Source organism: Octopus bimaculoides, chromosome 7, assembly GCF_046866305.1.
Source record: "Octopus bimaculoides isolate indiv1 chromosome 7, ASM4686630v1, whole genome shotgun sequence".
Classification (NCBI taxonomy): Eukaryota; Metazoa; Mollusca; class Cephalopoda; order Octopoda; family Octopodidae; genus Octopus; species Octopus bimaculoides.
This window is the reverse complement of record NC_142934.1, coordinates 14,252,016-14,272,497: the sequence shown is the minus strand read 5'-3', so window position 1 is coordinate 14,272,497 and position 20,482 is coordinate 14,252,016. Positions and strand designations below refer to the sequence as shown.

Genomic DNA, 20,482 nt, shown 5'->3' with positions numbered 1-20,482 from the left:
ACTCAGCAGCTCGACTGTCTGTTTCCAGCAGACTAATTACTCAATCAATTCTTTCCAGAACAAAAGCACAACGGCTAGGAATATAAACCTGTAACATTAAAAAAAATAGGATAATATATAACATGATTACAGAAGAAAAAATATATATATAAATTAATTAAATTAATCAATCATCAATAATATTTAATATTCATTTTTTTAAATAGAGGCATAGTTGTGTGGTTGAGAAACTTGCTTTCCAACCATGTGATCTCAGGTTCAGTTCCACTAAGTGTCACCTTGGGCAAGTGTCTCCCACTATAGCCCTAGGCCTCCAAAAGGCTTGTGAGTAGACAGAAACTGAAAGAAGCCCACCACACACACACATATTGTACAAATTATATCTGCTTTAAATAATAAAAAATTAAATGATTTCTATAATAAGAATAAGGACAATACAAGATATATATAAAAATATATGTGGGGGAGGGTATGTGTTTAAGTGTATTCTTGTCAAGACACCATGCGTACTTGAAAGGTGGTGAGGGTTGGCAACAGGAAAGGCAACCCGCCATTGAAAATCTGCCTCAACAAATTACATCTGACATATGCAAGCATGGAAAAGTGGATGTTAAAAACAATGATGAAAGTGATAGGGTATGATTTGGATGAGTTATTGCTGCTATTTCTAGCATTTTGAGCAACTGCATAGAAGCAACTTCCCAATCTTGTTGCTTTTTGTTCATGTTATTCCCATTTTAAAATAATTTCCATTCTGATTTTCAACTGGGTTTGTCATGCTGTTTTTCTGTTTTGCTCAAAATGTTTTGTAGCAAGTTGGCATTCACACAAGAAGAATGGGCTGTATAAATGGAGTAAAAATGCTGAAGGAATCAAAAGAGAAAAGAGAGAGGCGGTGAAAAAGTAGGATTTGCAAACATTGATAACTTACAAATAAATGATACTTTCGATTGTGATGGCTTCCCTCAGAAGTACTGAATACAGTATTGTGATCTAATCTCTTGTGGCCCCCAAATTCCTCAACATCTGTGTCAAGAGCAATTCGATACCTGTTAACTTGTTAAGGAACAAAAGAACAGAAACAAAAAAAAAAGGCAAAAGACAAACTGATAGCTTTTATTAAGGTGCTAGGTCGATATGTAGAAGTACACAGAAAAGTGAATGGTAAAAGAGCTTTAACCCTTTAGCATTTAAACTAGCCGTATCCAGCCAAAATATTTTGCCTGGTTTACAAGGGGGTACCCAACTCTAACTGGAGATGTTCTCTGTGGGACAAGCCCATTGAAGTCTGGGCTTCTGTCACTAGAAGTCACTTGATGCAGCCTTCAGGCATCAGTTTGTCCATCGGCAGTGGCGGCTGAGGTCGTACTGCTATGTGGAGCATGTTTATTCTGCAGTTCTTCTCTCCTGGTTGTTGATTTTTGCGATGGCTGAAACAAAGGAACAGTATGCTTCCATGAAATTCTGTTTTCTGCTGGGAAAACCAGTGACCAAAACAGTTGTCATGCTACAAGAATGCTGCCATGAGCAAAACAAGTTTACGAGTGACTTTCGCATTTTAGGAATAGAAACTTGTTGCTTGAAGACCAACCTCATTCAGGGCCACCGTCAACCTCCCAAATGAATGAAAACATCACAAAAATTCATTAACTGATCTCAGAGGACTGTTGCCAAACAACTGACAAGAGTAGTGTCCTGAAAGTTAATAACTGAAACAGATAGTTTATTCCATATGTTGACAATTCTGAGTTTGAAAAAACGTTTCTGAAAGTCATGGGTGATGAACTGCATTTTGATTTTATAAACATATCAATGAGTGATAGATGTTGGAATCCTAAAAGGTGGCAGAAGTTGTTGGAAAGTTGGGAGATAATCATGTAGATTCCTACCAGTTCAGCTGCTTGACATCAAAACTTGAATAGGTCTGTAGTGACGTCATTTGGTGCCAAGGTACGGTCGCCATTGCTGCGTTTTTATCCACGCATGCGTGGAGTTCAACATCTAAGCGTTCCCGCTTTTTTTAATTCTCTTTTCTCGTCAGCCTGCGAAGAGGCAACACAGGTCCTACAGAGCTCTCTCATTGAGCGTGGTCGTACCAAGCTGTCTCTCCAACAATCCAACTCTGGGGACAGCTCACAACAACATTCCGGCGTCTCAGCAACCAGTTTAAGGCTGCCTATTTCACCCATAAATAAATATTGTTGTGTTGATAGTTCAGAGTTCTGCGTTTCGTTGTTATTCCGAATTTAATATAGGAAAGCAGGTGTACACCTAATGGTGTATAACCACTTTCCTAAAGGTCAATGTTTAGAGAGGCAAGATATTCAAGATATGGTATGTGACTGACATAAGGTATTCCTCTGGTTGCATGTCTTTGGACAGCTTCCAGTAGATTGATATTCAGGACAAGAGTGGGGTTTCAGACTGGAGACATAATCTATGTGGACACACATAGTCATATGCAGTTTTAAATAGATAATAGGTTAGCAACTAACAAAGTCTCACTGCATGATGCTAAGACAATCTTCAGCTCTTCTGACAATTTAGAAATGTGATTTGTTCATTTGTAAAGAAAACATGCAATTGATTGAAACCATTAATTTGTCAGAAAAAAACTATAATGACCTGTGTTCCTCCAAGCGGTTTGGTCTCATACCTCCATCATTCACTAAACAATTCAAACATAGTAAGTACTAATGATCCAAATGTCAAAGGGATTTAAACTGTAAACTGTCCAAATATTTGAGTTCTCAGACAGATAAATTTCTAACCAACAAGAAATGATCAAATGCACAAATTTCTAAATCTGTAAAATATCAAAACGAACAAATTGCCTACATATGGGATGTTATAAACAAAAAAATGCTCAGTTACGTTAACATAGGTGTAAGCATTGCTGTACTGAAATAAATTTGCCTCCTAACTACATGGTTTTGGGTTCAGTCTTATTGCATGACATTTTGGGCAAGTGTCTTCTATTATAGCTCCAGATCAACAAAAGCTTTACCAAAAGCTTTACAAGTGGATTTGGTAGATGGAAACTGAAAAGAAGCCCATCATATATATTTATACATACATGTGAGTGTGTTACTGTCTCTGTGTCTTAATGCATGAGAGTTGCAAACAAGCATCACTATCATGTAAGCTGCATCCTTTGTTTGCAATCTTCCTAGACATGTCTGGTCATGGAGAAATGTTAATTTACTTGGAAAAAGATAGGCATTAATAACAGGAACGGCATCTAACCATAGAAAATCTGCCTCAACCAATTTCATCTGACCCATGCTAGCATGGAGAAGTGGGCATTATGATGATGATAATGATATGCCAAACAATTAACTCTCCTGACAAAATTTGCTATTCCTGAAAACAAATCAAATGTAGAAATCATAGAAATGACAAACTGTCAACAAAAATTAGACAAAAGAAGGGAGATCCATTAGAATGTATATACAGAAAACAAAAGGATACTTTCCAGGATTATTCACACCAATTTTATAATCGGTATAGCTGTTGGCAGAATGAAAGTTGAAAACAAACACCAGTTTGTCGGTCCTTTCAAACACAATCACTTTGTCTGTCTCATGCTTCAGGCTGATATAATTCTACAAAGGAAAGAGAAATGTTAGGTTCAGAATAAATAAATAAATACATACACTTGCACATTAATTTCACAAGCAGGCTATTCTGTTGATCATATCAACTGGAACACATAATTCTGGATAGATGATAAAAAGTAGAGTCAACCAAGGCAAAATCTAAATTCAAAATACTAATGTACCAAACATTTTTGGACCCTACAAAACAACCCGCTCAGTCTGGTTCTCAACTGACTGTATGATTATTATTGAACTCCTGCTTTGTAGTTTTATGTTTAAAAATAAATGAAAATGAAAATACTGAAATCTTCAGCAAACTTGGAACTTACAAAATCATTAAGCCAGCTGTATTTTTCTTCAAGTTTTAACATTGCTGCATCAAAATTGTTCAGAAATTTATATTTCAACAAGTCATTATCAACTAAATTCCACTGGCGCCTAGCATAATGGTAACTCTCAGAATTTCCTTCACGGGGGAAGTCTAACCATTCTGGATGGCCAAATTCATTACCTACAAAAATTGAAAAAAAAAAAAAAAAAAACATGTTGGAAATATACGAACAAAACTTTCACCTAAACACATAAGAATTCTTCAGCTAAACTTTATCACCTTCTATTAAAATGTACCTGCACTGCAGTATGGATAGTAAACTATCAAAAAGCTTATACTCAATTAGGGAGCAAAATGTTCAAGCAGTTTTGTTTTCCAAGTGAGCCATTTCACTTACTCTGCTCTTCAAATCTCTTTGGTTGAAATATTTGACTCTTCTTACTGTCATTGTCTTTTTCACACTAGTCTGTGATTAATAGAATCGTTAGCACACAACAATCTGTTTTGTGCTCTGAGTTCAAATTCTGTCAAGGTCGACTTCTTTGCCTTTCATCCTTTCAGGGTCTATAAAATAAATATCAGTTGAGTAGTGGGATCGATTTAATTGACTGATAGTGTGGAGCCAAAATTTGAAACCAGTATTCCTCTTAAACAATAGCCATAGGTAAAATATGAGTCGGGAGAGAATCACAGAGGGCTGATGTTTGGGGACTAGTGGGTGGGAGAGTGAAGGCAAAAGGGGTTACAAGAAAAGGATAGATAACACCATCTGGGACAACAGCAGTGCTTGAATGAATGTAAATTGAGATCAAACGGCCATGAGTAGTAGATATGATTACCTCTCATGACTGTCTTAGAGTAGTCAAAAAAAAAAAAAAAAAAAAAAAAAAGCAGAGAAAAAAGAAAGCATGTCTGTGGGTAAGGAGTTGTAGTGTGTTGATTATTAACCCCACTCCAATCAGTTGGGGTGGTCTTCCTAAGTGTAAAAAGATCAAATGGTAAGTATATACATCAATCTGGTGGAAATCATTACCAAAACTTCTGGAGTATACTTAATAAAACAAGCTAGACATCAAACTGGATAGTACACGTCTCCTCTAGTCACTGCACTCCACACGACCTAGGAAAATTGGGAGATGATGTTGTGGGCTTTTACCAGTTCAGCTGCTAAACTTTGAAACTTTAAGTTTGACTATGCTGAAAGAGAAAACAAAGAAAGAACGAAAGAGAACCATAACATGTTTCAATGAGTAACCTAAGGGGAAGTTTGTGTTTGGGAGTCTCACAAATAGGTGATATAGACAGGTAACTTGACCAGAATTTTATCATATCTGAAATGAAAGACCTGGTCAAAGAGCTTTACTAACACCAAAGATAACTATTTCATGAACAATAAACTATTAGTGGTGTAACCAAATTCAGTAACTGGAAAAAAAAATGCTGGAGGTAAACTTACCCATGAAATTAAGATATCCTTGACCGCCAAGCCCAATTGTAATGAGTCGGATCATCTTATGCAGTGCAATGCCTCTGTCAATGGTCAGATTAGGTGGAGACATAACAGACATAGATGTATACATCTCTTTATCCATCAACCAAAAAGCAATGGTTTTGTCTCCAACCAGTGCCTGATCATGACTCTCTGTATATGCTATGTTTTTCTCTCCATAACGCATATTTGTGAGATTGTGAATGATGCTACCAATATTCCAATCTTCATCACTTTGTGTTTTCAAGAGCTGAAAGAAGCAAAAAATAATGACGTCACACAAAACAGCATTGAAAATAATATATTCATGTAAAGTCATGTTTAACATGTCCAAGTGTAATTGGATGTGACAAGACCTATCACTGCAGAAATAGTCCTAAGAGAAAATTCTCCACCTAGACTTATGTAAATACCAGTGGCAGCTCATAGATAAAATTAGTGCGGGTGCTGCTTCAGAAAATTTTTAGCCATTGTTTTAATATTGTGTAACAAGAAACAAACAAATAAAAAGAAAATTTATACATAAACTTGATCGGTTCATGTTTTAACCACTGCTGGGTAGTGTGTTTTAATTTGTTCATTGAACACCGCTGTGAATTTCCCCTTGTTTTCAAAAATCCCCCCTAAATCACAAAATAAGGGGGGAAATGTGTCCTATTTTTCAAATCCTGGCGCAGCAACACTGAAGCTGGAAGCAGGATAATAATCTAATTCTACACTTTATCACATTCGAGAATAGAAACACATTTTCAAGCGCAACACACACACAGAGTCAAAAAAGAACACCACCTTTCACAGGACACTAGGGTAGGTACTGTTATTCACGCAGTACTCTCTCTCCCTAGTGTAAAGCTTCCTATCGCAGACAAATGAGCATGTGCACAACAGCAAAACACCACGTCGCTGGAACTGTGAAGCACACAGTCCTATAGGAGGATTTTTGTATTTTTTTCATAAACTAGGGGATGGCTACTGACATAAAGCTTAAGGATTATTATAATGTACAAGTATAAAGAAAGAATTAAAGAAAAACGGACTCATTATATTGAATGTTAATCTATTAATATCGAGTGGAAATAGGGGGTGCTGCAGTACCTCAGTGCCTATACACGAGACACCACTGGTAAATACACATTTTATTTTGGGCTGTGAGTGATGTCATTGGATCATTTCATACATGGATTTCTGCAACATTCTACTTTGTCAGCTATGAAAACTAACTCAGTTTCTCACAGCTCAGTAAATATAATTCTATACTTAGTGTTATTGTATTACATTTTTATTATACTACATAACAAAAGAGGTGGGTTAGCGCACCTTACAATAAGTTTTCTGACTTTTCACATTTTGAGCTCAAATCCTACAAAGTCAACTTTGCCTTTTATCCTTTCAAGATTGACAAAATTAAGTACTACTCAAGTACTGATGGGTACTTTATTTTATCGACCCTGGAGGGATGAAAGGCAAAGTTGACCTCAGTGTGATTTGAACAACCCAGAACATAGAGAGCTAGAATTAAACAGCAGTAATAATTATCACAATTTAATTAACAGTTCATTTTTCATACAAAACTTAACTGTATATTTAAGAAACCATTAATACGCAAGCAAGCTAGAAAAAGGGGCCTCTCTCTATATATATGTATAATTACCTGACTAATTAAAAATAACAGATTAATCTCATTCAAATTATCTGTCATCTCAGAAAGGGGCACATATGTGAACATGTGTATGTGTGTGAATGTAAGAGAGAGAGACAAAAACACAGACACACAGATAGATAGATTGATAGGCAGAGAGAGAGAAAGAGAGACAGAGACAGAGAGAGTGTGTGTGTGCACGCACCCATGCGTGTGTGTGTTTCTATGTATTGGAAATAAAAACCAATAAATTGGTGCATGAAACAGTAATACCTTGTGGTATTTATTCCACCCAAGTTGCACAGATAATATTTTGGTACTCTTCCTACCAGAAATGAAACGAACTAGTGGAAACCTATAACTGATCCTATTAATGTTCATAAAATCCATTATGGGGAAACAATAATTAAGTAAATATAGAGTGATGAGCTGGCATAATCATTAGCACGCTGGGCAAAATGCTTAGCAGTATTTCTTCTGCTGTTACGTTCTGAGTTCAAATTCTGCCGAGATCAACTTTACCTTTCATCCTTTCAGGGTCCATTAAATAAGTACTAGTTATGCACTGAGGTTGATGTAATTGACTTAATCCCTTTGTCTGTCCCCTTTATGTTTAGTACCCCAGTGGGCAATAAAGAAATAAATAATTAAGTAAATATAGCTGATACAACATAGACTGACTATATTATTTATATTCTACTTAATCTTACCTTAATCCACATGTCTGGTATAGCCATAGCTAATCTGTAGTCAAAACCATTGCCGCCTTCTTCTACAGGCCTGCAAAGACCAGGCATTCCAGATACTTCCTGGATGGAAAGAAAATTAACAGTACATAAGACAAACGAATGAGAAAAACTGAGAATAAAGAGAATTATAGAACAACGTGTTCTGCCTTGAAGTACAACAAATTACAGTCAATAGTGGATTTTGAACTCATGATCCATTATGTTTTCATCTATGTGAGGATCATTTCACCTCTGCCAAATCAGAAGCGCCAAGATTAAAATATGTATGATTAAAACATTAGTGTAACAAACCTCTGCAATGGTGATCATAAAAGGATATGTCTGGTGGAGTATATAATTGGCTAGGGTTAAATAGTTCAGAGATTCTGTATCAGTGTTCAAACCAAAATATTCATCGTAGTGACCTGAAAATCCATGACCTAAGAAAAAAATAGAAGTTTGAAAAATATATAAATATTTATATATATTATATATATATATCATCATCATCATCATCATCGTTTAACGTCTGCTTTCCATGCTAGCATGGGTTGGACGATTTGACTGAGAACTGGCAAATAAACAAACATGACTGAAAATAATACTCCTGCCTTCGCTAAGGCAGAGGTAATAATAATAATAAAAATAATAATAATAATCCCTTCTACTCTAAGCACAAGATAAGGAATTTTGAGGGAGAAGCTAATCGATTACATTGATCCCCAGTGATCAACTGATATTTATTTCATTGACCCCAGAAAGATAAAAGGCAAAGTCAATCTTATTAGAATTTGAACTCAGAATGTAAAGATAGATGAGATACCATCAAGCACTTTGTCTGGCAAGCTAAGAATTTTGAAAGCTCATCACTTAATAATAATAATAATAATAATAATAATGGTTTCAAATTTTGGCACAAGGCCAGTAAGTTTGGGTGAGGACATGAGTCAATTACACTGACCCCAATGTTCAACTGGTACTTATTTTATTGAACTTGAAAAGATGAAAAGTAAAGTTGACCTTGGCAGAATTTGAACCCTGAATGTAAAGATGGATAAAAAGCTGCTAAGCATGTTGCCCAGTATGCTAATGATTCTGCCAGCAGCAGTAATAATAATAATAATAATAATAATAATATTTTTAAAAAGATTGATGTAATTCCCCACAAAGGTAAATGGAGAATATAAAGAGCACGATGCAATTGCAATAGATATTTTATTGGTTTACGATAGCTTGCCTGTCTTTGTTGAGTTGAAAATGAAAAGTGATACATAGAAATTCAAATTCAAAAGTTTGAACGTGGGCAACCTGCGTTCCCACTATGATGGAATGACATCATTAATTTTACAACTGGCAAAAAGAAAAGGAAAGAGAAGAATATTTAATCAAACAGTTTTGTGTAAATATGATGAAATTCCCTTGCCATGCTGCTCATTCCTTCTGGGCATGATGTTAATAATAATAATAATGATAATAACAATAATTCTTTCTATTACAGGTACAAGGCCTGAAATTGTGTGGGAGCGGGCTAGAAGATTACTTTGACCCAGTGCTCAGAATGTCTAGCCAGAAGAAATGGTGCAAAGCATTTTGCCCAATTTAACTATTCTGCCAGCTCGCTGACTTGATAATGATGATGATGACGACAATGACAATGATGACAATGATGCAAAGAAAAAAGATTAAATAAACATTCAATCAGAGGAATGAAACATTAAACACAGAGTACCAACCTATTCCATGAGTGTGATACAACATTGATGTGATACCATCAAAACGAAAACCATCAAAGTGATATTCTTCAACCCACCATCTTAAGTTGGATATAAGAAACCGCAGGACTTCATACCTACAAAAAAGCAAGTAAGCATTAACAAAGCCAAGTGAGCATTTTATATATATATATATATATGTATATTATATATATATATATATATATATATAGATATACACACACACCTTGTGAGTGGATTTGGTAGAAGGAAACTGAGAGAAGCACGTCATATATATATGTATATGTATGTGTGTGTCTTTGTGTTTGTCCCCTCACCACCGCTTGACAATCGGTGCTGGTGTGTTTACATCCTTGTAACTTAGTGGTTCAGCTAAAGAGATTGATAGAATAAGTAACAGGCTTATAAAAAGGAAGTACTGGGTTGATACATTTGACTAAAAATTCTTCAAGGCCAATTTGAAGAATTTTTTTGTAAAAATTTGAAAGAAGCCATCAGCTTTAAATACTTACTCTGAATAATTGAAGAGTCGAGAATCCCAAAGACTATGGTAACCTCGACCATTGTCATGAAAGTAGCAAGACGCAGTACCATCAAAACCGTTTAGACCATCTTCCGTGTTCTTTGATGCATGGCTGTGAACAATATCAAGGTACACAGCCAATCCATGAAAATGTGCTACGTCTATCAACTCTTTTAGTTCTTCTGGTGTGCCATAGCGACTGTGTGAAGAAATTAAAGTTTTATATTCAAAGAATTCAACATGAAATGCGGAAAAAAAAAAAAAAAGAAAACCCGAAAGTATATTATAGCATTGCAGTATTCAGTTACTTCCATTTAAGTTCTGAATTTAAAATCCTACTAAGATCAACTTTGCCATGCATCCTTTTGGAAGTAGTAAAAAAAGTATCAGTAAATTATTACAATCAATTAACATGATCATCATTATTATTTAACATAGGCAGGAGTGGCTGTGTGGTAAGTAGCTTGCTTACCAACCACATGGTTCCGGATTCAGTCCCACTGTTATATTTAAAATTAATTGAAAGAAATACAGACAGAGCATCTCAACAGAAATATGGCAACAAAAGGGTTAAGAAAGAAAAGAAAATGGAAAGAGTACAAACCTTGAGATAGCAAAGAAACTTGTTACTTGGTAACCAAAGGAAGCATAATATGAATGTTCCATGACTGCCATTAATTGGATTGAATTATAACCTGAAAGCAAAACCAATCACAAATATATAACTAATTTAGAGACGAACCACCACTCTACAACTCAGTCGACCAAGAACCCGTCCAAAACCATGCTGTGGGGCATATACCATATCAATATTTATCTAAGATTTTAATCTAAAATCTTAATAATTTTAATAATATATAATATATCATATAAAGAAACATTCATCATAAAAATATTAATTTAAAAATCAAAATTATAAATAGGACAGTAAAAATTAATACAATAATATAAAGTGTGAAGGTATAAATTTTGAAAAATTTGAAAAACCTACAAGACTAATTTCTCTCAAAATTTGATAAACCTACAAGACTAGGTGAAAGCGCTAATTTATAAAACATGTGACATATGAATAAAAATCTGTAAATATACAACCATCCAGACATCTGAGTACCTGATTATTATTTTGTAATATATATATATAAATGGATGAAGCGAGGTTAAGGTAGACAATGCACGTGTTTGTAAAACTTACCAAGATTTACAATTCTGGGTATTATCTCATAGGTGAACCACTTGTAGCTTGCGACTTTACCTTCCCATGATGAAATGCCAACATGTGCCTCATAAATGCGGAGCCTGTTTGGTTTAGGAGGATTTGGATGCTTAAATGCGTATTTCTAAAAACAAAAACAAAAGCCTTTGTAAGCTGAAAGAAATTACATTCGTTAGACTAACATCACTGTATCATTGTATTCATCAGACAATCAGATGTCACCCCATTGGCGAGGTGGGAAGGCCAACATTCCTTCTGAACAGAACACTGAATCTGAAACTACACAGCTACGTCTGCACCTATATATAGAATTTTTTTTTATTCCAATGTGCTTAATTTTTCATTTTGCATTACAGAATTAAAAGTGCCGTATATAGGGGGTGGTGGTGAACCCTGCTGTATTCTTTCACCACAACTTTCTCTCACTCTTTCTTCCTGTTTCTGTTGTACCTGTAATTCAAAGGGCCAGCCTTGTCACACTCTGTGTCACACTGAATCTCCCCAAGAACTACATTAAGGGTACACATGTCTGTGGAGTGCTCAGCCACTTGCACATTAATAAATGAGCTGTGACGTCACTGGTGCCAAGCTGTATCGGCCTTTGCCTTTCCCTTGGATAACATTGGTGGAGTGGAGGGGGGGCTGGTATGCATGGGCAACTGCTGATTTTCCATAAACAACCTTGTCCAGTCTTGTTCCTCGGAGGGTAACTTTCTAAGTGCAATCTCATGGTCATTATGACCGAAGGGGGTCACAACACAACAATATTTAATACCAGATGCGAAAGTTTATTATATCATCCTAATTTTATGTCTACTTTTCCAGGCTGTCATGGATCAGATGACTTGTCACCTTCTTGTCATCAATCATTTTACAGTATGAACTGGGAGCATTTTATAATGTCACTAGGACTTGAGAGCTTGTTTGTCAAAACTAAAGTGTTCTCTCCTTCAAATAAGCCTGTTCTCTCAGTTCAAATAACAACACACACAACAATCAAATAACAACACAATAAGCTATCATATATGCTGCACTGACAAATATAAGCTAAACGTAGATGTACTATATGCAAATTGTTTGTAGTTTGATTTACCTCATGAGTGGGAGGGTTCCATAAAACTTGGTCAAATACTAGCTGTTTGTCTCGGACCACATAAGTTGCCCAAGGACTGAGACGGTCAACAAAGTCGCCATTTTCTTTCTCAATGACCAACTGAAAGGAAAAACAGAAAAGAGTAAGAAAAGATAGAATAAAATCAGATGAACAATTTCAAATCTATAACATCTAACAATATCTGAAACACACTCTGTTATATAATACGTCTATTTTTAGAATGGTAAAAAAGCAGAAATTTTACAGATGGTTCATAGAGTTGAAACAGCTGTAGAAACAATTTATAATTAATCTAGGTGTAAGCGTGGCTGTGTAGAGGTGCAAGTGTGATGATGTGGTAAGAAGCTTGCTTCCCAAACCACATGGTTCCAAGTTCAATCCTTCTGCGTGGTACCTTAGGCAAGTGTTTTTTTTACTATAGCCTCAGGCAGACCAAAGTCTTGTGAGTGGATTTGGTTGACAGAAACTGAAAGAAGCCTGTCATGTGTGTGTGTGTGTGTTTTTCTGTCTGTGTTTGTCTCCCCACCACCACTTGACACTCTCATACTAACTCCAAAACAAGTATAGTCCATTTTCTGACGGGCATCCACAGATTTTTTTTTTGTCAACCTAACAAGCCTTCCCACACAAGGAGAGAGGAACTCAAAAACTAGAAGGCAAAAATTCAATAAATAAGTATATATATTCTTATAACAACCCCAAAACAAGTAAAGTCCATTTTTGATGGGCATTCACAGACTCTCTGTCTACCCATACAAGCCACCCCAGATATGGAAAGAAAGAGCAGAATTCAAAATTAAAAAGCAAAAATTCAATAAACAAATAAAAATATAAATATATTCTAATACTTTACTTTCACTTTGCTTTTGTGTTCAATGGCACATTTACCATCTAATGTTGGAGGAATAACCAACTTCCAGCGGCCATACTCCAATTTTTTAAACTTGTATGCGTGTCTATTCCAGTCATCTTTTGGAGAAAAATAAAATAAAAAATAGCTTTATTGATTTCTGAGTAACGAGACGATGATAGACAGGCAGTTGGTTTTGTAGAGCAATGGTGTAGAGGTAATGGTTAGTTATATTAATTTAGCGTGTCATGGGAACACCACACATAAGACAGACCTGATCTTCAGGGTGATATATATATATATATATATATATATATATATATATTATTAATAAGGGTAGAAATTGATATTAATCAATTAGAACCAGTGGGCTAGCATATTAAAAAAATCCGAAGATTAAAATTATATTACATACAAAAATACGACGAATGACCAGCAAAAGTGGACTCCTATATGCTAGAAATAGATGCCGATTCTGCATCTATTTCTAGCATATAGGAGTCCACTTTTGCTGGTCATTCCTCTTATTTTTATATATATATACACATATATATATATATATATATATATATATATGTGTGTGTGTGTGTGTGTGTGTGTGTGTGTGTGTGTGTGTTTGATTAAAAAATAAATTTACAGCATTGAATCTAATATTCCTCTAATTATTAGACTTTATAGTGTGACTGTCCCTACCTCTTCTACACCTCATCATGCTCATGGCCAAATCAGTGAATGGTTGCTGAAAGCAAATTGGGATCAGGCAATACTTCACCGAGAGGAGATATAAGCTTCTGCTTATTCCTGTCTGAAGTATCGTCCGATACTTCAGACTTATCGTCCGATGAATTTACTTTGTTGACATTCTTCATCGACAGAATTTTTATACCTTTCAACCTTTCAGTCAAGTCCGCCTTTCTTCCAGTAACATACTGTCCATATAATCTTAAATATTTCTTTAACTCAGGCACAGTAAGTACTTCGATAGCTGAATCATCGAGCTGCTTTATATCCATGATAAGACGTAAAACAATAACAATAGCGTGGATAGTCTGCGTAAGTTTAATTGTCTACATGGAGCGCCGCCTAGCCAAGGGAGATAACCTACTTATAGGAAAGCCCCTGTACATACACACACACACACACACACACACATTCAGAGTTCCCATACAGTTTTCATCTACCAAGTCCACTTATAAGTCATCAGTTGGCCCAAGATTATAGTCGTAGACATATGCCCAAGTGAGCATGCAGTGCGGTGGGACTGAACCTGAAGCCACATGAACATCCTAACCGCACAGCCATGTCTGCAGCATAACTCACACACATACACAAACTAACTTTGGTTGGAGATATGAGCCAGACAAATACGTCCTGAACAATACTAAATGTACCGAAATGTTAAAGGCTATAATGTTGGGTGGAACCCAAGCATATTTAGCAAGTTTTGATTGAGAAGGGAGCAGGCAAAAGGTAAATAAATAAAGTCGTATACTTACTAAATTCACCACGTAAATACATTCCTTTTGCCCCTGGAGCCCATTCGAGCCATTCAACACTGTTGTCATCTTTAACGTGGACTCCATATTTTTTGAATCCTAAACCAAATTCATCAAGGCTTCCTTCATTTTTAGATATTCCTTCAACTGTTTCTTGAAGGATTTTAGCCCTGATAATTTCAAAAGAATCAGTTTATTAGCTATGTACAAATTAGTATGGATGAACAGAGGCATCACATTCATTTACATCATTCAGTTTGTTTGTTTTTTAAGTCCATATCTCAATGCTAGCATAGTTATGAATGAACATTGATTCAGGCATTATTTTATGGCTGGTTGTGTGGTTGTTAGCTCGCTTCCCAACTACTTGGTTCTAAGTTCAATCCCACAGAATAGTACCTTGGGCAAGTGTCTTCTCCTAAAGCTCTGAGCTAAAGAGCTGACCAAAGCCTTGTGAGAAGATTTGGTAGATGGAAACTGAAAGAAGCCTATCATGTATGTATCTATATGCATAAAGAAGTACTGATCACTTGCAGTGGAGGAAAGTTGCGAAAAAGGGAGACCCAGAAAGACATAAGATCACTAACGTAGCTAGAGTGTGTGTCACTTGGGGTGGCCCTTCCATTTGCCGCCCCCGGACCCCACAAAAAAACACATACTGCCTACAGCAACAACCTACAACAGGGCGAAAAGTGCTGCCCAGAGCGGACCACCCCCTACGTTAGTGCAAAGGATGAAGTATTGAAAATCGATTTCAAAACACTGACCCTTACAAAGAAGATGATAGAAGACCAAGATGTGTGACACACTGCTGTACTCAAGAAGACCCACCCACCACAACAGAACTGAAATCCTAAAGCCAAAGTATCATGTAAAAAGCATAAGTGTGGGTGTTGGTGCCACGTAAAAAGCACCCAGTACACTGTGTAAAGTGGTTGGCATCAGGAAGAACATCCAGCCGTAAAAACCAAGTTGAAACAGACTATGGAACTTGGTGTTGCTCCTGGCCTTGCCAGTTCCTATCGAGCCTTCCAACTTATGCCAGCATGGAAAACAGACATTCAATGTTGATGATGATGATGATTTGTGTGTGCAATGAGTTGGTGTCTCGTCTTGCCATCGCATGATTGTTGTAAATGAGTGTCATTATCGTACAAGTGATGTCTTTCATTTACAAACTTCCATGAAAATATATCCAGCCATGGGGAAATGTTACTTTACTTGAAACAGGTTAGGGTTGATGACAAGAACAGTATCAGACCACAGAGAATTTGTCTCAACAAATTCCATCTGACCCATGTAAGCATGAAAGAGTGAACATGAAAACAAAGATGATGATGATGATCATCATCATCATCATCATGACGACGACGACAATGAACTTCCAGATTCCCTAAATTTTCTTAGACAGACCCTCGCAGTAAGGCAGAGACATTGAGTTTTGTTTAACATTTATTCACCACCTGAGAATGGCTGTGAGTCTAGATATGATGGTCTGGCTATTTGCTATTCAAGAATATATTCTTCAGGTGACTCATTTTTTCCTCGACATAAACTGAAGTATTAAAGCAGACTGCTTTTGCTCGCGTTGCATACATTCGATAATTCCTTTCTTCCACTACGATCGTTAATTCGGAATCTTAACCACTAGGTCATACATCTTGTAATTGTAGATTTAGATATTTTAAAATATATCATCACGAAAGTACAATTAGTTAACAATGCATCTCAGGTATTCTTTTCTGCTCTAGGCACAAGGCCCGAAATTTGGGGTGATGGGGCCCAGTCGATTAGTTCGACCCCAGTACGCAATTGGTACTTAATTTATCGACCCCAAAAGGATGAAAGGCAAAGTCGACCTCGGTAGAATTTGAACTCTGAACATAAAGACAGATGAAATACCACTAAGCATTTCGCCCGGCGTGCTAACCTTTCTGCCAGCTCGTCGCCTTAATGCATCTCAGATATTAAGACAAAACATGACGCCGCTACTTTATAAATGTTAGTTAATTTGGGGATGGAAATTTGGCAACATCACTAAACAAGTTTTGAGACTATATAAATTACTCGACATTTTTTCTTTTTTTATTCAGACATAATGTATATAATATATCATTCACAGTGTTTTTTTTTTTTTAATTTTAAATACGATAAAGTATGATTTAGCTGTTATTTCTGATTGAATAAGCAGCTAAGTGCAGACTCCTGTTTGACGTTCACATGGAAATTACATCACTGATATACTCTATTTAATTATGCAAGAATTGTTAAAAGAAAATTCTGACAAACAGTCAATCAAGCAGGTTATAAATCATTGAAAGTTTTGATAAATGTCAAAATAGAATGATAGTTAATAAGAAAATCAAACGGTTGTTGAATGAACAAAATACAATCAATTTTGCGTGGTGTTTTTTAATAGAAATAACTCATTTAAATGTTTAAGGGCTTTTAGTGAAATGTGATATTTATGCTCACCTAGGGCCGCCTTAACAACATTACAGGCCCTATAATATATACTGAGTAAACAAAGCATAAATAGATCAGAATTGGACCCTTAGACATGTGAGGCCCTGAGCAACTGCCCTGTGTGCCCATGTCTTGAAACGGTATTATGCTTACCCCTAAAATGTTTTAGGGGTGCCTATTGTTTAGTGAAAAGCGTGGGGACGAGTTGGTAAAAATTGACCGTAAATAGAGCGTTACTAGTTGCGAAGCGGAACCCCGAGTCGGAGATTTGATACGTTGAGAATAAACCTAACATATAACCGTGAAGGATTCTCCGTCAATTTCGACGATGAGCATTCAGTGGTTGTTCAATCAACTGATGTGACCACTCGTTAAATGAACATGTTAGTTGTTGAGTATTCAAAAGACACGGGTACTCTTAACATAATTATCAGACAGAATCAATCTCACAAAATTGAGTCTTTGAACTAGGTACAATCCATGCGACATACTTCTACACTATTTCATTTACAATGTTCAGACTGAAGATTTATATATATATATATATATATATATATATATATCGGAGTAAGTACATAAAATGCGCAGTCATTCCTTTCCCATTTCTAACAAAACTGTCCGATGAACGGGAACGTGAAACTCTGAGTAACAGTCTTTTGTTATATTTCTGCTGCTTTTAAATAAAGTATATATATATATATATATATATATATATATATATATAAGAGAGAGAGAGAAAATAAATAAATATATATAAAAAAGACGATCAGTGAAGATGTCAAGCGGCGAGACAGAACCCAGGACCTCATTTTTGCGAAACACTTCTTAACCTTTCAGCCATGTCTTCGTCCACACACACCCACATTAGGTCACTATGACATTTATCATAATACAGAGTAAACATCTAATTATTACAGAATGTCCGTGAGAGATCATAAAGTTTTCTAAATTCTATTTGATCACATTTCAACTTATGATAACAAAGCAAAAATGGTAGGAGAGGGAGAATTAATAACGATAAGTAAAAAAATGTATAATAGCAAGATGATAAAAATTTCGACCGGCAGAGTTCACGATGTTTTGTGTGATTCAAGGTTGTAGCCATTTAGCTTCATTCATGTAAACTAATGTTATTAGGAAAGGTATAAAAGTAGCACAATCTCATTTCTTTTACTGCAAAAGAACGATCGATTTTCTGCCAACTCCAAGTGAACAGAGTTCACGCTCTGATTTCGATTCCTACCTGTGACTATTTCACTTTATTTACGTCGCAAGATTTTGTAGTAATGTAAGAAATCGATATTTGAAAACTGAAACAAGGACATCGAAGGACGACTTTTGATTTTAATGTTATTATTAAATGCTATAAAATGGTGCAACTAGTCATTCAGTTAAAGATCATACCAGTTGCCAATTTTCCCGAAATCTGAAGGAAAAGCTATCCCAACAAAAATATTTGGCACAGACAGAATACTGTTGGTGTCCCTGTACATAACCTTGACCTTAAAAAAACCCAAAACAAATAAGGTTTTTCGGCTACAAATGGACACCAGATATAACCGATACGGCGAACCAAAAGCAAATAACAAAAATGAAAAATATTAATAAAGTCTCCGATGAAGGGCATTTCTCAAAACGGATAGATACCCTTGTACCGATACACCAATTTAGACCAGTTCATATCTATTATTTCGTTCTGAACATATTTATAGCAGTTGTAGACCCCTAAAGAATTACGTTGCACTCAATTTATTTTTGATTATAGATTAACAATGTAAGTCTCAATTGTAAACTAAATTCCGCAACAGCTTTGTTTTTTTTTGTTTTTTTTTAATAAATACACACATAAACGGCCATAGAAACAAGAAAAAACGGAATCTACTAAAGGAAAATAAATAAGAAAACTCACCTCCTTTTTATTTCAGTTTCATAGCCCTTAAGGTAAGAGTCATATTCAAAGAGTCGTTCAAATTTGAAATCGATTTTAGTGCCTTGTTCACCCTGTCCTCGTGCCATAGCTTCACAAGAGAACTACGTCCTGATGGCACCAATCTAAAACGGTCAAGGTCAGTAACGCTGCAAACCGGACTTCTTTTTTTTTCTTATCTCATTTTCTCATTTCTTTTTTTATTTATTTATTTCTGTTTATTCTTTCAAGATATGGCTTCATTTCCTAACATGGGAGAAGAACCGCCCTTTCTGTGAGATAGACTAAGAAGAAACTATTTAAAGAGGGTGGGCGTGTTTTCTTTCATTTATCTGAAACGGTGAAAGTAATTATTTTAAACACCTAAAGGCATACTAATAAAAGAATATTTTAAAATAAAGTGAGCTCCGAACAAAATTCTGAAAAAGAATATAATAATGAAATTATTAACTTATACATTGCTTAATGTATCGTAAGTTCCCAGACAATTTATTAAAAGAGTACCATAATTTCCAAGTCACCGTTTTCTGCACTTTTATCACGCCGCTACCATGTGTACAGCCGTTTTGATACATGCGTATATTTATTTATATATACATGTTTACACGTGGTACTGTTTGTCTCATCATGTACGTTTGTGTATGTGTACGTACATACACATGTGCGTGTATATGTACAGCAGTACATGTACACTAGTCCTCAATCAATTATCTTTCTCTCTCTCTATGCAACTATTTGTAGTTAAAAATCGGTAGAGAAATTCCACTTCACCTCCCGTACTCACAACTAGCATTTATGACATAGTTACAGAGAGAGGAAAAAATCTTTCCCGTCTGTGTGACACATAGAATAAAGAACCCTGTAATTCAATAGGTTTATTTTCATACCCGCTAATTTAATAAGCTGTTTCTGGCACATGGAAGTTTATGATGAATAGTTAGTCACTCCACAGTACTCTGGAATTTTAAGTGTATATGTATATGAAGCTTATAACTCATTGTTGTGCTGAAGGATCCTTGAGAACGTTATCTTTGCGTTGCATTTTTGAGGTTAGTCTGTCTGGCAGATCTGATAACCTCCCTGACGGAGTACAAACGTGCACCGTAACCTAAAAATAGAACAACAATCAGGCAAATATAATGCTCTGACGTCTCACTGTTTTGTGCTGCTCGGCCCTGTGGCACCATTTAAGAATTATTTGGGCTATTATATCATTGTAGCGTACGTGACAATGGATACCACAGGTTTATGGCTTAGTAGTCGAACATTATTCTATCACGAACACTATCCTTTCTCTCTCTCTCTCCTCAGAAATATAATTTATTGATTAATAACGTGGACTTCGGTTCAAAATATTAAAAAAATGTATAATCA

At 35.7% G+C, this 20,482-nt stretch overlaps 1 protein-coding gene across 1 annotated transcript in view; it reads right to left on the bottom strand.

The window, feature by feature from the left end:
* Positions 1-20,092, bottom strand: part of LOC106871134 (1,4-alpha-glucan-branching enzyme) — a 20,887-nt gene extending 795 nt beyond the window's left edge. Inside the window, exons 1-16 of the mRNA XM_089354817.1 lie at positions 19,996-20,092; positions 19,091-19,440; positions 14,716-14,885; positions 13,223-13,338; positions 12,349-12,468; positions 11,235-11,379; positions 10,647-10,737; positions 10,032-10,241; positions 9,520-9,635; positions 8,099-8,226; positions 7,769-7,867; positions 5,387-5,669; positions 3,929-4,110; positions 3,472-3,605; positions 932-1,049; positions 1-88 (exon numbers count right to left, since the gene is read on the bottom strand). The exon at positions 1-88 is cut by the window's left edge and continues 795 nt beyond it. Of these exons, the coding sequence (XP_089210943.1) occupies positions 41-88; positions 932-1,049; positions 3,472-3,605; positions 3,929-4,110; positions 5,387-5,669; positions 7,769-7,867; positions 8,099-8,226; positions 9,520-9,635; positions 10,032-10,241; positions 10,647-10,737; positions 11,235-11,379; positions 12,349-12,468; positions 13,223-13,338; positions 14,716-14,885; positions 19,091-19,197 (2,067 nt within the window). The 5' untranslated portion in view covers positions 19,198-19,440; positions 19,996-20,092 and the 3' untranslated portion in view covers positions 1-40. The remainder of the gene's footprint in view (positions 89-931; positions 1,050-3,471; positions 3,606-3,928; positions 4,111-5,386; positions 5,670-7,768; positions 7,868-8,098; positions 8,227-9,519; positions 9,636-10,031; positions 10,242-10,646; positions 10,738-11,234; positions 11,380-12,348; positions 12,469-13,222; positions 13,339-14,715; positions 14,886-19,090; positions 19,441-19,995) is intronic.
* Positions 20,093-20,482: the final 390 nt, after the last annotated feature.